This window comes from Ursus americanus, chromosome 4, assembly GCF_024610735.1.
Source record: "Ursus americanus isolate L20-20 chromosome 4, mUrsAme1.1.p, whole genome shotgun sequence".
Lineage (NCBI taxonomy): Eukaryota > Metazoa > Chordata > Mammalia > Carnivora > Ursidae > Ursus > Ursus americanus.
In genome coordinates, this window is record NC_142130.1 from 36,288,702 (window position 1) to 36,302,607 (window position 13,906).

The 13,906-nt window shown below is 38.0% G+C and overlaps 1 protein-coding gene across 6 annotated transcripts in view; it reads left to right on the plus strand.

Moving 5' to 3' along the window:
- POLQ (DNA polymerase theta) overlaps positions 1 to 13,906 on the plus strand; it is a 126,476-nt gene that overhangs the window by 14,452 nt on the left and 98,118 nt on the right. For all 6 annotated transcript variants that reach the window (XR_015724200.1, XM_045812681.2, XM_045812682.2 and 3 more), the window contains 4 exons: positions 2,512 to 2,724; positions 5,772 to 5,914; positions 11,975 to 12,179; positions 12,496 to 12,638. Coding sequence is in view for 5 of the 6 variants with exons in the window: in XM_045812681.2 (XP_045668637.2) it covers positions 2,512 to 2,724; positions 5,772 to 5,914; positions 11,975 to 12,179; positions 12,496 to 12,638 (704 nt within the window). In the remaining variant the exon portion in view is untranslated. The remainder of the gene's footprint in view (positions 1 to 2,511; positions 2,725 to 5,771; positions 5,915 to 11,974; positions 12,180 to 12,495; positions 12,639 to 13,906) is intronic.

Here is a 13,906-nt window from a genome sequence, read left to right on the forward strand (position 1 = left end):
TTAAGAAGTGTGCGATTAAGATTAAACAAGAATAAAACACATTTAGTTTACTTATCTGTATTTTATATACACACACACACACACACACATATACACACACTAGATGAAGGCTTTTTTGTATCATTGGGGAAATGAATTCTAAAATTATTACCTTACTACACTTTGTTTCCTTAAAATTTAGGTTAGAGAAGTACTTGCTCCCCTAATTTTATGCTACTCTGAGTGTTCTCTTTTGTCTTACGGAGTATTGAAACATTCTTACAAATATATCAAAATCAAAATAATTTTAGAAATTATCCTATTGTATTTTGAGAGGGCTAGGAGTGTTTAAAAATCATTTGGTTGTCAAAATTGCAAGGATTATGCAGTCACTAAATTAAATAACTTCTCTTGGGGAGTGGTCTGTCCATGATCATATGTGCTAAGGGTATGGTTAGGAATATATAGTTTCTTCTGGACCAGTTTCTTGCACAATATACAAAAATAAATTCAAAATGGGTGAAAGACCTAAATGTGAGACAGAATGCCATCAAAATCCTAGAGGAGAACATAGGCAGTAACCTCTTTGATCTCAGCTGTAGCAACTTCTTACTAGACATGTCTCTGGAGGCAAGGGAAACAAAAGCAAAAATGAATTATTGGGACTTCATCAAGATAAAGAGCTTCTGTATAGCGAAGGAAGCAATCAACAAAACTAAAAGGCAACCTTTGGAATGGGAGAAGATATTTGCAAATGACGTATCTGATAAAGGATTAGTATCCAAAATCTAAAAAACTTATCCAACTCAACACCACCCCCCAAAAATAATCCAGTTAAGAAATGGGCAGAGACATGAACATTTTTCCAAAGAAGACATCCAGGTGGCTAACAGACACATGAAAAGATGCTCAACATCATTCATCATCAGGGAAATACAAATCAAAACCACAGTGAGATACCATCTCACACCTATCAGAATGGCTAAAACTAACAACACAGGAAACAACAGATGTTGGCAAGGATTCAGAGAATCCTTGCATTGTTGGTGGGAATGCAAACTGGAGCAGCCCTTCTGGAAAACAAGTATGGAGGTTCCTCAAAAAGTTAAAAATGGAACTGCCCTACAACCCAGCAATTGCACTGCTAGGTGCAAAGGATACCCAAAGGATACAAAAATACAGATTTGAAGGGGTACGTGCACCCTGATATATATGGCAGCATTATCAAAAACAGCCAAACTATAGAGAGAGCTCAAATGTCCATCAGCTGATGAATAGATAACACACACACACACACACACACACACACACACACACACACACACACACACTGAAATATTACTCAGCCATCAAAAAGAATGAACTCTTGCCATTTGCAATGATGTGGATGGAGGTAGAGGGTATTACACTAAGCAAAATAAGTCAGAGAAATACAAATACTGTATGATTTCACTCATGTGAAATTTAAGAAACAAAACATGAACATAGGGGAAAGGGAAAAAAGAAAAAAAGAGGGAAGAAACCAGAAGATACTCTTAGCTGTAGAGAACAAACTGAGGGTTGAGAGGGAGGTGGGTGGGGGATGGGCTAGATGGGTAGGGGTATTATGGAGGGCATTTGTTATGAGCACTGGGTGTGGTATGTGGGTGATGAATCACTAAATTCTCCTGAAACCAATATTACACTATATGTTAATTATAATTTAAATAAAAATTTGAAAAGAAAAAAATATATAGTTTCTAAAATTAGGAATTTAACCTTTCGATTTATTTAAAATTTTTATTATGTATGCATGAATACATTTTAAAATGTATGTGTATGTATAGAAACATACAGAAAAATATTTTTATTGTATATAATTTATGATGCATACTAATAAAATGACCCATCACCTAAATTACAAACTCAGTCCTTTTGATTTTTTAAATAAAATAAAAAATAAGCCAGGTAAGTATATATTCTTTATGCTGTCTTTCATTTACTCGTGTATTTATTCTTCAGCATTTATTTATGTCAAAACTGCCTGACCACTGTGTTGGATCGGCCCTGATGATAGAATGATGCATAGCCATAGCTCTACCCTTAGCGACTTCATTGTCTAGAACAAGAGTCAACAAACTGTAGTCTGCTGGTCAAATCCAGCACACCATCTATTTTTGTAAATAAAGTTGTATTAGAACACAATCATGCCTGTTTGTTCTGTGGCTGCTTTCATGTAACAGTGGTAGGGTTGAGTAGTTGCAACAGAGACCATCTGTCCTGCAAAGCCTAAAATATTTACAGAAAAAGTTTGCCAACCCCTGGTCTGGAAGATGAGATAAATTATATTAGGGGTGGCAGATTATACTCTTAAAAAGAGAGACCATGGTGGCTTCTTTGTTTATAGTCATAATAATAGCTTGAAAAAATCTTTAGAGGCTTGTAGTAGATTCCCAGATCCACTTGTAAGTGACCAAGTACAGTGTTTTTGTTATATTCATTAATTCACATATTCATTAGTAAATATATATTATTATAACTTCCTTTCATTAGGTCTTACTTTTGAAGAGAGGGATATCATTGAAGGAGCCTTCCGTCAAGGTCAGATTCGGGTTTTGGCAGCAACTTCTACTCTTTCATCTGGGGTGAATCTACCAGCACGTCGTGTAATTATTCGGACTCCTATTTTCAGTGGTCAACCTCTAGATATTCTTACTTATAAGCAGATGGTTGGTCGTGCTGGCAGGAAAGGGGTAGACACAGTAGGTAAGTGAGTTTGAATTTAATTGTAATCACATTGATGAAAGACTGTGTCAGTCTACTTGAAATTTGACTAGTGCTTGGCAACTCATTTCTTATGCTGCATTTCTTTGTTATCCAAAGTATTTATGTCATGTTTTGATTTATTAATATTTACAGTGAATGTAAGTTATAATTTGCATATATCATCAACCATTGATTTTCTACTAATGTAGAATTAACATTTTATTTTGCATTATATACAGTGAAATGATTCAGTATTCTAGTCAAAATGACTTACCACAGTAGCTAGAAGATGGTTTTTGATTTTCAGTATAATCTGTTTAGTTCTAATGAAGGGAGTCATTTTCACGGATTTTAGTTCTGCTTAGGTGATTGACCTAAGATTTCAAATAAGGATGCTGAGAACTGGGAAGTACTCTCACAGTTTGGGAATAGGAACTTTACATACCACCTTCTGTCTAAATTGGTGCTGATTCTGAAAACACCTTTTTAGTTTCTCGTGTCAACAAGTAATGATAACCTTACCACAAACCAGACAGAAGTTTTGTCTTAAGCGGTGAAGAAGAGGTTTGTTTAATTAAATAATCAAGATAGTGGCAAAATACCATTTCTAACCTGGCATACTATTCTGGGTGTGACGAAATTTTTGTGAGTCTTCTTATATTAAAGAAATTTCAGAGGAACATTCTCTGTCATTCCATTTTCTCTGGGATGTAGTTTATTGACTCCAATATTATATTATATGTCAAATAGTATATATGTAAAAATAAACAGACAATTCTGTGGCTGCTAGAAGAGAAATTAGGATATCTAGGAGAAAAGGGAAAGTCTTAATGGGAAATAAGTGGGATATTCTGGGCACAAAAAGCTGGATAGTATCCGAGGAAGTGACTTTTAAAATGACTTGACTTTGTCATCACAACTTCATTTCGACCATCAGGAAAGGGAGATGAGGAAGTAAAGGGCACAGCCTACCGTTTAAGGGCACTTCCTGGAAGTTGCACGAAATATTTCTCCTCACGTACAGTCAGCCAGAACTTACCACACAGTTATATTCCTCAACTGCAAGGGAGGCCATATACCCAACTAACATGTAGCGGTTTTATTAAAGGAAAAGTGGAAGAATGGCTGGCTGTCTCAGCCCCAGTAAAAAATGACTCCTCTGTCTGTAATCCCTGAAGGGTCATTGGGCTGCCTCTCTTTTAAGCTCTAAAAATTCTAATTAAAAAAACTTCCATCTCATTGGATTTCCCCTATTATAGGCATCAAAGAAGTTTTTTTCTGCTTCTGTCTCTTACTTTACCTATAAAATATGTAGGTTATATGTGTTTAAAGAACGTTGGGGGAAGAGACTAAAACACTCCCTATTCTTACTTGCTTCCCTCTGCCCTTTCCTCAACTCTGATTTCTTAGTAGACTCACAGCTCTGGAGAGTGAAGTACAAGTTCATCTTACACAGCTGCTTTTCTTTTAGGGTTAGAGGGTCTTTAAGGTAATGCAGAAGCTAAGGAGGTTTTATTTGCCTTGCTACATTCTTAGCTTGTGCTTCTCTTTCTCATGGGGAAGAATAATGTGAAGGTTGGTGCCCTGCCATATTATCAAGCATTTAAACAAAACTAAAATATGCCACAATAACCTTGTTTTTGAGGTCTTGGAAACTTCCGAGATTTTGACTTTGTATAATGCTCCATTTCAGGATGGCATATGGCTTGCTCAGAACTTCCAACAAGTGGGGAATGTGTGAATACAGTGTTTTATATCAATTACAAAGATATGCACACTTGGTCATGCTTTTTGGATTGTGTAGCATCTTTGTAACATTGCATTTTATAAATGATCTTAGTATTTCCTAGACAGCCAATGGTGTTTTATTTAGAAGATACTTTAATCTTTCTGTGGAATTCCTGGAACCTTCCAGTACTTTTATTTTATTTATTTATTTTATTTTATTTGATATTGATATTTTCATTTTTTTACATACACAGAAGCCTTTATAGAAAAACTGAAGATTCAAAGAACCAGTTAGACGTTAGGGAATTTATACCCTTTTCTTTTTTTTTAAAGATTTTATTTATTTATTTGACAGAGAGAGACAGCCAGTGAGAGACAGAACACAAGCAGGGGGAGTGGGAGAGGAAGAAGCAGGCTCATAGCGGAAGAGCCTGATGTGGGGCTCGATCCCATAACGCCGGGATCACGCCCTGAGCCGAAGGCAGACGCTTAACAACTGTGCCACCCAGGCGCCCCGGGACTTTATACCCTTTTAACAAAAGGTGATAGCATTGAGAAGTGACAAGGCAAATGAAAAGGGATTTGGGCTTCTAGGGGTGGTAAATTGTGGGAAGGTAAATACGTACTGGAAACTAATGGAAGTTATGGATTATTATTATTTTTTTAAGATTTTATTTATTCACTTGAGAGACAGCCAGCGAGAGAGGGAACAAACACAAGCAGGGGGAGTGGGAGAGGAAGAAGCAGGCTCCCAGCAGAGGAGCCTGATGCGGGGCTCGATCCCAGAACACTGGGATCATGCCCTGAGCCGAAGGCAGACGCTTAAGGACTGAGCCACCTAGGCACCCCTATCTTTTTTTTTTTTATTATTTAAATTCAATTAGCCAACAAATAGTACATCATTAGTTTCAGATGTAGTGTTCAATTAATCAGTTAAGGATTATTTAGAAAGGTTTATGCAGACCCATCTCAGTGCTCACTTTCTGTTCAGAGGTAAGTGATAAGGGGAACATTTTCACAAAGAGAAATTTATGTCTTGCTTCCAGGCAAGCAAGGTGAGGGCAAAGAGCTCTTTCTGCTTTCTAAGTGCCTTCGGGTCAAAATAATCCTTATGCCAAAGTGGCATGTTTTGGTGTGGCATATTCTGATCCCCTTCAATCCAAAGTTCAGGAAATGAAAACATCAGCAATAATTCTATGACCGTAGTAACTGCTATCATCTATTATCTTCTTTTTAAACAAAACAGTTGAAATTCTCTTTGGCAGGTATCTTAAGGAAATATGTTGTGATTTTGCAAATGTATGGTTTTTTGGTTATAGGTGAAAGTATCTTAGTTTGTAAGAACTCTGAAAAATCAAAAGGCATAGCTCTACTTCAGGGATCTCTAAAACCTGTTCGTAGCTGTTTGCGAAGACAGGAAGGAGAAGAAGTAACTGCGACCATGATAAGAGCTATTCTGGAGGTAAGAAAGAGTTCACTAAATTACCATTTGCTCTTTTGTGCTTATAATATGATGGTAAAACTTAAATATGTGAAGAAAAATCTTAACTTTGTGTTTTGTTTTTTTAAGATTTTATTTATTTATTTGACAGAGAGATGGTGAGAGAGGGAACACAAGCAGGGGGAGTGGGAGAGGGAAAAGCAGTCTTTCCACTGAGCAGAGAGCCTGATGCGGGGCTTGATCCCAGGACCCTGGGATCATGACCTGAGCCAAAGGCAGATGCTTAATGACTGAGCCACCCAGCCGCCCCGAGCTTTATGTTTCCTTATGAAATTGTTTATAGTCTCCCCAAGTCTGAATCTCTTCCATTTATTTCCTGGAATTTAATACAATTAGTGCTATATCAGTACATTTCAAAACAGTGAATTAAAACCCAAATGCCAGAGGCGGAAAAAGATGGCAGAGGAGTAGGGGACCACTGAGTCGAGCTGGATATCTACCAGACCATCCTGTACACCCATGGAATCAGCCTGAGATGCAGGAAGATACATCTGGATCTCTACAAACGAACATCTCTAGCGCTGAGTATTGAGATACGAAGTGGGGAACCGTGAGTCTGTGCACAGATATCAGAAGATAAACGGAAGGCGGAGGGAGCCGCTGCACTTGGGCGCTGGGAGGCAGTAGCCACCTGCACTGGGGAGCGGGCTGGACTCGTGGACTAACACCCATGAGAAAGCAGACTGAGACCATGAGCCTGGGAACGCGCCTGCGACCAGACTGAAAACCGGAGCTCCGGGAGCGCACACTCGAATTAGACTGAAACTAGACTAAAACAAGGAGCTCAGGATTGCGCGTGACCTGACTGAAAACCGGCGCTCCACAGTGTGTGCGAACCACACTGAAACAGGGAGCTCGGGAGTGAGTGTGGGAACCGGGAGTGGCTGGTGGTGTTAGAAGCACAAAGGACAGAGACGTGCCGGCCCTGGGAGCGAGGATTGGGAGAGTGGCTGTGGGGCGCACAACCCAGGACGCTGTGGGGTTTTTAGCAGCACTGATGGAAACAGAGTTAAAGTGGCCAAGAGAGCTCAGAGGAGAGTGGACTGCACTCTCTCTGTTCTGAGACAGAGGCTAGGATGGGTCCACTGCTGCTCTGACTCTCAGAAGAGCCACAGAAAACCACCAGGGAAAGTTGCCAGAGAACAAAAGCCCGGAAATACCGGTTCACATTGTGCCCATCCCCATCCCCCCTCACAGGGGACAAGGTGACTCTACCCAAACAGGGTTGCCTAAGTATCAGCACGGCAGGTCCTCCCCCAGAAGGCAGGCTGAAAAATCAAGAAGCCCACATCCCTAAGGTCCCTATAAGATAAGTGCATACTGCCTGGCTCCTGGTCAACAATTTGGGCTCTGTGTACCCCGCAAACTCTCCTTATCAGAATGACGAGGAGGAGAAACCCTCAGCAAAGAAAGAAGACCGAGACTGTGGCCTCTGCCACAGAAATGATGGATATGGATATAGCCAAATTGTCAGAAATGGAGTTCAGAGTAACAATGGTCAAGGTGATGTGTAGACTTGGAAAAAATATTAACGAAAATATTAACGAGAATATAGAATCTCTAAGGGCAGAAATGAGAGTGAATCTGGCAGAATTTAAAAATGCTATGAATCAATTGCAGTCTAAACTAGACGCTCTGATGGCCAGGGTAAATGAGGCAGAAGAATGAATTAGTGAATTGGAGGATGGGATGGTAGAAGAGAAAGTTAAAACAGAAACTTGACTCAAAAAAATCCAATCTCAAGAATGTAGATCAGGGAGATTACTGACTCGATGAAACGTTCAAATGTCAGAATCATCGGCATCCCTGAGGGGGTGGAGAAAGAGAGAGGTGTAGAAGAGATATTTGAACAAATTGTAGCTGAGAACTTCCCCAATCTGGCAAAGGAAACAAGCATTCGTGTCTGAGAGGCAGAGAGGACCCCTCCCAAAGTCAATGAGAGCAGACTTACACCATCTCATGTCATGGTACAATTCACAAATAATAGATCCAAGGACAGAGTATTGAAAGCAGCCAGGGTGAAGAAATTCCTTATGTACAGAGGGAAAAAATATCAGAATAACATCAGACCTGTCTACAGAGACCTGGCAGGCTAGGAAGGGTTGGCAGGGTATTTTCAAAGCTCTATCTGAGAATAACATGCAGCCAAGGATCCTTTATCCAGCAAGGCTGTCATTCAGAATTGATGGAGAAATATGGACCTTCCAGGATCGGCAGAAACTGACTGAATTCTTAACCACCAAACCAGCCCTATAGGAGATATTAAGGGGGGGTTCTATAAAAGTAAAAAGGCCCCAAGAGTGATACAGAACAGAAATTTACAATCTATAGAAACAAATATTTCACAGGCAACATGACATCATTGAAATGATACCTCTGAATAATCACTCTCAGTGTGAATGGCCTAAATGCTCCCATAAAACACCACAGGGTTGCAGATTGGATAAAAAGACATGACCCATCCATTTGCTGTCTACAAGAGACTCATTTTGAACATAAAGATACATCCAGACTGAAAGTGAAGGGATGGAAAACCATTTTTCATGCCAGTGGACCTCAAAAGAAAGTTGGGGTAGCATTTCTCATATCAGACTGATTCGATTTTAAACTAAAGACTGTAGTTAGAGATACAGAAGGACACTCTATTATTCTTAAAGGATATATCCAACAAGTGGATATGACAATTATAAATATCTATGCCCCCAACAGGAGAGCAGCTAGATACACAAGCCAATGCTTAACCAGAATAAAGAGACATATAGATAATAATATGTTGATAGTAGGGGACCTCAACACTCCGCTCTCAGCAATAGACAGATCAGCTAACCAGAAAATCAACAAAGAAACAAGAGCTTTGAATGACATACTGGACCAGATGGACCTCATAGATATATACAGAACACTACACCCCAGAACAACAGAATACTCATTCTTTTTGAATGCACATGGAACTTTCTCCAGAATAGACCATGTTCTGGGACACAAAACAGGTCTCAACTGATACCAAAAGACTGAAATTATTCCCTGCATATTCTCAGACCACAACGCTTTGAAATTGGAACTCAACCACAAGTAAAAATTTGGAAGAAACTCAAACACTTGGAGACTAAGAACCATCTTGCTCAGGAATGATTCGATAAAAGAGGAAATAAAAAATCAATTTAAACAATTTATGGAGACCAACGAGAATGAAAACACAATGGTCCAAAACCTATGGGATACTGCAAAGGCAGTCCTAAGGGGAAAATACATAGCCATCCAAGCCTCACTCAAAGAATAGAAAAATCTAAAATGCAGGTTTTATATTCTCACTTCAAGAAGCTGGAGCTGGAACAGAACAGGCCTAACCCAGCACGAGAAGGCAGGTAATCAAGATTAGAGCAGAGATCAGTGAATTAGAAACCAGGAGCACAGTAGAGCAGATCAACAGAACTAGAAGTTCGTTCTTTGAAAGAATAAATAAGATCGATAAGCCACTGGCCAGACCTATTCAAAAGAATAGAGAAAAGACCCAAATTAATAAAATTATGAATGAAAGGAGAGATATCACGACCAACACCAAGGAAATAGAAACAATCATTAGAAACTATTATCAACGACTATATGCCAATAAAGTAAATAACCTGGAAGAAATGGATGCCTTCCTGGAAACCTATACACTACCAAGACTGAAACAGGAAGAAATTGATTATCTAAACCGATTAATCATGAAGAGATTGAATTAGTGATCAGAAAACTCCCAAAAAATAAGAGTCCAGGGCCTGATGGATTCCCTGGGGAATTCTACCAAACAGTCAAAGAACAAAGAAGAAATAATACCTATTCTCCTGAAGCTGTTTCAAAAAGTAGAAACAGAAGGAAAACTACCAAAGTCATTCTATGAGGCCAGTATTACCTTGATCCCCAAACCAGGCAAAGACGCCATCAAAAAGGAGAATTACAGACTGATATCCCTGATGAATATGGACGCCAAAATTCTCAACAAGATCTTAGCTAATAGGATCCAACAGTACATTAAAAAGGATTATCCATCATTACCAAGTGGGATTCATCCCCGGGATGCAAGGGTGGGTCAACATTCACAAATCGAACATTGTGATAGATCATATCAACAAGAAAAGAGTTGAGAAACATATGATCCTCTCAATAGATGCAGAAAAAGCGTTTGACAAAATACAGCATCCTTTCCTGATTAAAACCCTTCAGAGTGTAGGGATAGAGGGTACATTCCTCAATTTCATAAAAACCATCTATGAAAAGCCTACAGCAAATATCATTCTCAATGGGGAAAAGCTGGAAGCCTTTCCCTTAAGATCAGGAACACGACAAGGATGCCCACTCTCCCCATTATTATTCAACATAGTACTAGAAGTCCTTGCAACAGCAATCAGACAACAAAAAGCGATGAAAGGTATTTAAATTGGCAAAGAAGAAGTCAAACTGTCTCTCTTCGCAGATGACATGATACTCTATATGGAAAACCCAAAAGACTCCACTCCCAAATTACTAGAACTATAGACAATTTCTTTAATGTGAATTAAAAGATTTCTTACAAAAGGCAAAAAAAAAAAAAAAACCCAAATACCGGATGAATCTTTTTATTTTTTAGATATACTTTATTATCTATGACCTGAGCTGAAATCAAGAGTTGGACTCTTAACCAACTGAGCCCCCAGGTGCCCCTATTTTCTGAATTTTTTAAAAAGATGACAAATGGACTGTAGTTCTTCCATCCAGATAATACCTATGATGTTAAAATAAAATCAAATTAGGGCGCCTGGATGGCTCAGTCGGTTAAGCAGTTGCCTTTGGCTCAGGTCACGATCTTGGGGTCCCGGGATCTAGTCCTGCATCAGGTCCCTGCTCAGTGGGGAGCCTGCTTCTTCCTCTCCTCTGCCGCTCCCCCTGCTTGTGTTTCTCACTCTCTCTGTCAGATAAATATTTTTTTAAAAAATATAATAAAATTACAAATAGACATGATTAGAAGTTTCAAACGCCATGGAAAGATCTAAAGTGAGAAATAAAATGTTTTCCTCTGTGTCCTCAAAGGTAACCAACCTCCCTTTAAGTGTTTTGTGTCATCCAGAAAAGTTTTCTGTTCGTATAACAGGATGCCTTGCTTTTGGCTTCAGTACTGGTACTGGGGGTACTGGTACCTGTACTCATACTTCTTCCCCTTAGCTCTCCATTTGAAAAAGAAAAAAAAAAAGAAAGTAATTGGTAACATAGGTTTGGTAGGGATATAGAAAGTAGGCATTCTCATATACTGCTGAAACTCTTTTGGGAGAGCAACTTAGACATACCTACTAAGATTAAAAAACAAGCCCCAAAACAAAACACATAGCCATTTAACCAGTAGATTCACAGTTAAGAGTTTTACCTTGGGATGTATTTGTGAAATTAGATCAAATTAAATGTACAGGAATGTTTATTATAGCACTATTGGTAATAAGAAAAAACTGGAAACAACTGAAATACTATTAATACTAAATAAATCTTGGTAAAACTATGTTTTGTGGTCATTAAAAAGTGTAAGATAGCTCTGTGTAGGATGATTTGGTATGTTTCAATATGTATTAAATGGAGGAAGGCCGGGAAAAAATTAGTACATTTAATTAATTAGTATATTTAATATAGTTGTAGGAAGGTGATTTCCACAAGACACAACTCACTTCACTTTTTCTACACCCATTCCTGTCCCCTTTCTGGGTGGGAAATATTCAATACTATCATTCCTGTATGCCCACATATTTCAGAGGGAAATATTGTTGTTAGTTCCTATATTTCAGATAGGTAGTGATTCATTTATTTTCATTTATGAGAAAATGTTGTATCTACTTTTAAGGAAATTTTTGATGTTGTCAGTATAGATGTTATCTATATGATGAGTGAGGATGGAAGAGTTAATTAAGAGTCTCTAAGATGCTGAGAGTATTTTAAGAGAACAAAATCACTTTTATATCACTTGGGCCTGAATGTCTTATTAAAAAGTTACAAAAAATTTCAAACCTTCTTTATCAGATAATAGTTGGTGGAGTAGCAAGTACATCACAAGATATGCAGACTTATGCTTCTTGCACATTTTTGGCTGCAAGTATGAAAGAAGGGAAGCTGGGAATTCAGAAGAACCAAAAATCTGTTCAACTTGGAGCAATTGAGGCCTGTGTAATGTGGCTGGTGGAAAACGAATTCATCCAAATTACTGAAGCTAGTGATGGAACTGAAGGTAAATGTGACTTCTTAGTTGCAGTTTACTCACTTTTTCATCTTTAGTGACTTAAGACTGCTTAGTAAAAGGAAATTGACTTTTCAAACACTATAAAAGGAAACTGGTTTTTCAAGTGGCATATGAACTCATTTTTAGTAAGTCAGTGGTGAATTTAGCAACATCAGACAATTAACATAGAATCTGCTCATAAATATCCATGCATTGGGCAAAATTTATCAGAGGCTAATAGGTTAATTACAGAATACAAGAAGACAATATTTTATTTTATTTTTAACATTTGTTTCATTATTTCCTTGTTTCCACCCCTAACTAGGAAAAGTGTATCATCCAACACATCTCGGTTCAGCAACTCTTTCTTCTTCACTTTCTCCAACTGATACTTTAGATATTTTTGCTGACCTCCAAAGAGCGATGAAGGGCTTTGTTTTAGAGAATGATCTGCATATTGTTTATCTGGTAAGTTCTGTTTTCTTCACTATTGTGTTTTTGAAAATGGAGAGAAAATATGAATATAGAATCCTGAACGTTAAAGATAGCCTAAGAGAAGGTCTTGTTTGTTTTCTTTGGTTAGGGTAGTAGTAGTGGGAATAGAGAATAAGTAAGAAGAGAGTTGTTTTAAAGTAATAAGCTAAATGTTACAGTGGCCTTTTAATTTATTTGCCTACCTATCAATTTCTCTAACCTCCTTTCGAAAAGGATTTGAGGTGCTTTATAAAAAACATTTTATAATGTGTAAGAGAATAGTAAAGGACCATTGAGATAACAGGAAATTGAAGATAAGATCATAATGTAAAACTCAAGCAAAAGTTGGTACATAAACATGCGTGTCTTTAAGTCAGGTACAGTTCCTGTTGCCAACTTTGGTTCTGAGTTTTCTAGCAACTGGAGCAAAGAGGAAAGCTTGATTAGTCTTAATATTGATAGGATAACAAAACAAAACAAATTAGGAAAAGTGGTACCTGGCTGGCTTAGTAGAGCGTGTGACTCTTGATGGAACACTAGCAAGCAAAACAATGTATGCATATTGAAGTCTAAGATGGAGAAGATAGAAGATGGCAGAAAGTCTCTTTAAATAAATAATGACTAAAAATATCCCAAATATGGAGAAAGATATGGACATCTATGTACATGGAGCTAAAGGGGGCCCCAAACAGATATAACCCAGAGAGGACTTCATTGGGACACATTATTATCAAACTGTCAAAAATCAAAGAATGAGAATTTTGAAAGCAGCAAGAGAAAAGATGCTCGTCGTATACAAGGAAACTCATAAGGCTACTGGTGGATTTCTCAGCAGAAACTTTACAGGCCTGGATTGAATGGTATGATAAATTCAAAATATTGAAAAAAACCTGCCAATCAAGAATACTATATGCAGCAGTGCTGCCCTTCAGAAACGAGTGAAAGACTTAGCCAAACAAAAGTTGAGGTTGTTCACCACCACTAGATGTGCTTTATAAGAAATGCTAAAGGGAGCTCTTTGTGCTGAAATGAAAGGATGCTAATTAACAATGTAAAAACACATGAATGTATAAAAAAATCATCGGTAAAGGTAAATTTCTAGTCAAATTCAGATTTCTGAATGTAATGGTAGTATGTAAATCACTTTTAATTCTATATACAAAAGCTAAAGAGAGACATATTAAAGTAATTATACCTAAGAGTTCTGTAGGAAGACTCAGAACTCACCTCCTCCATGGAACCCACAATATTACACCTATTAA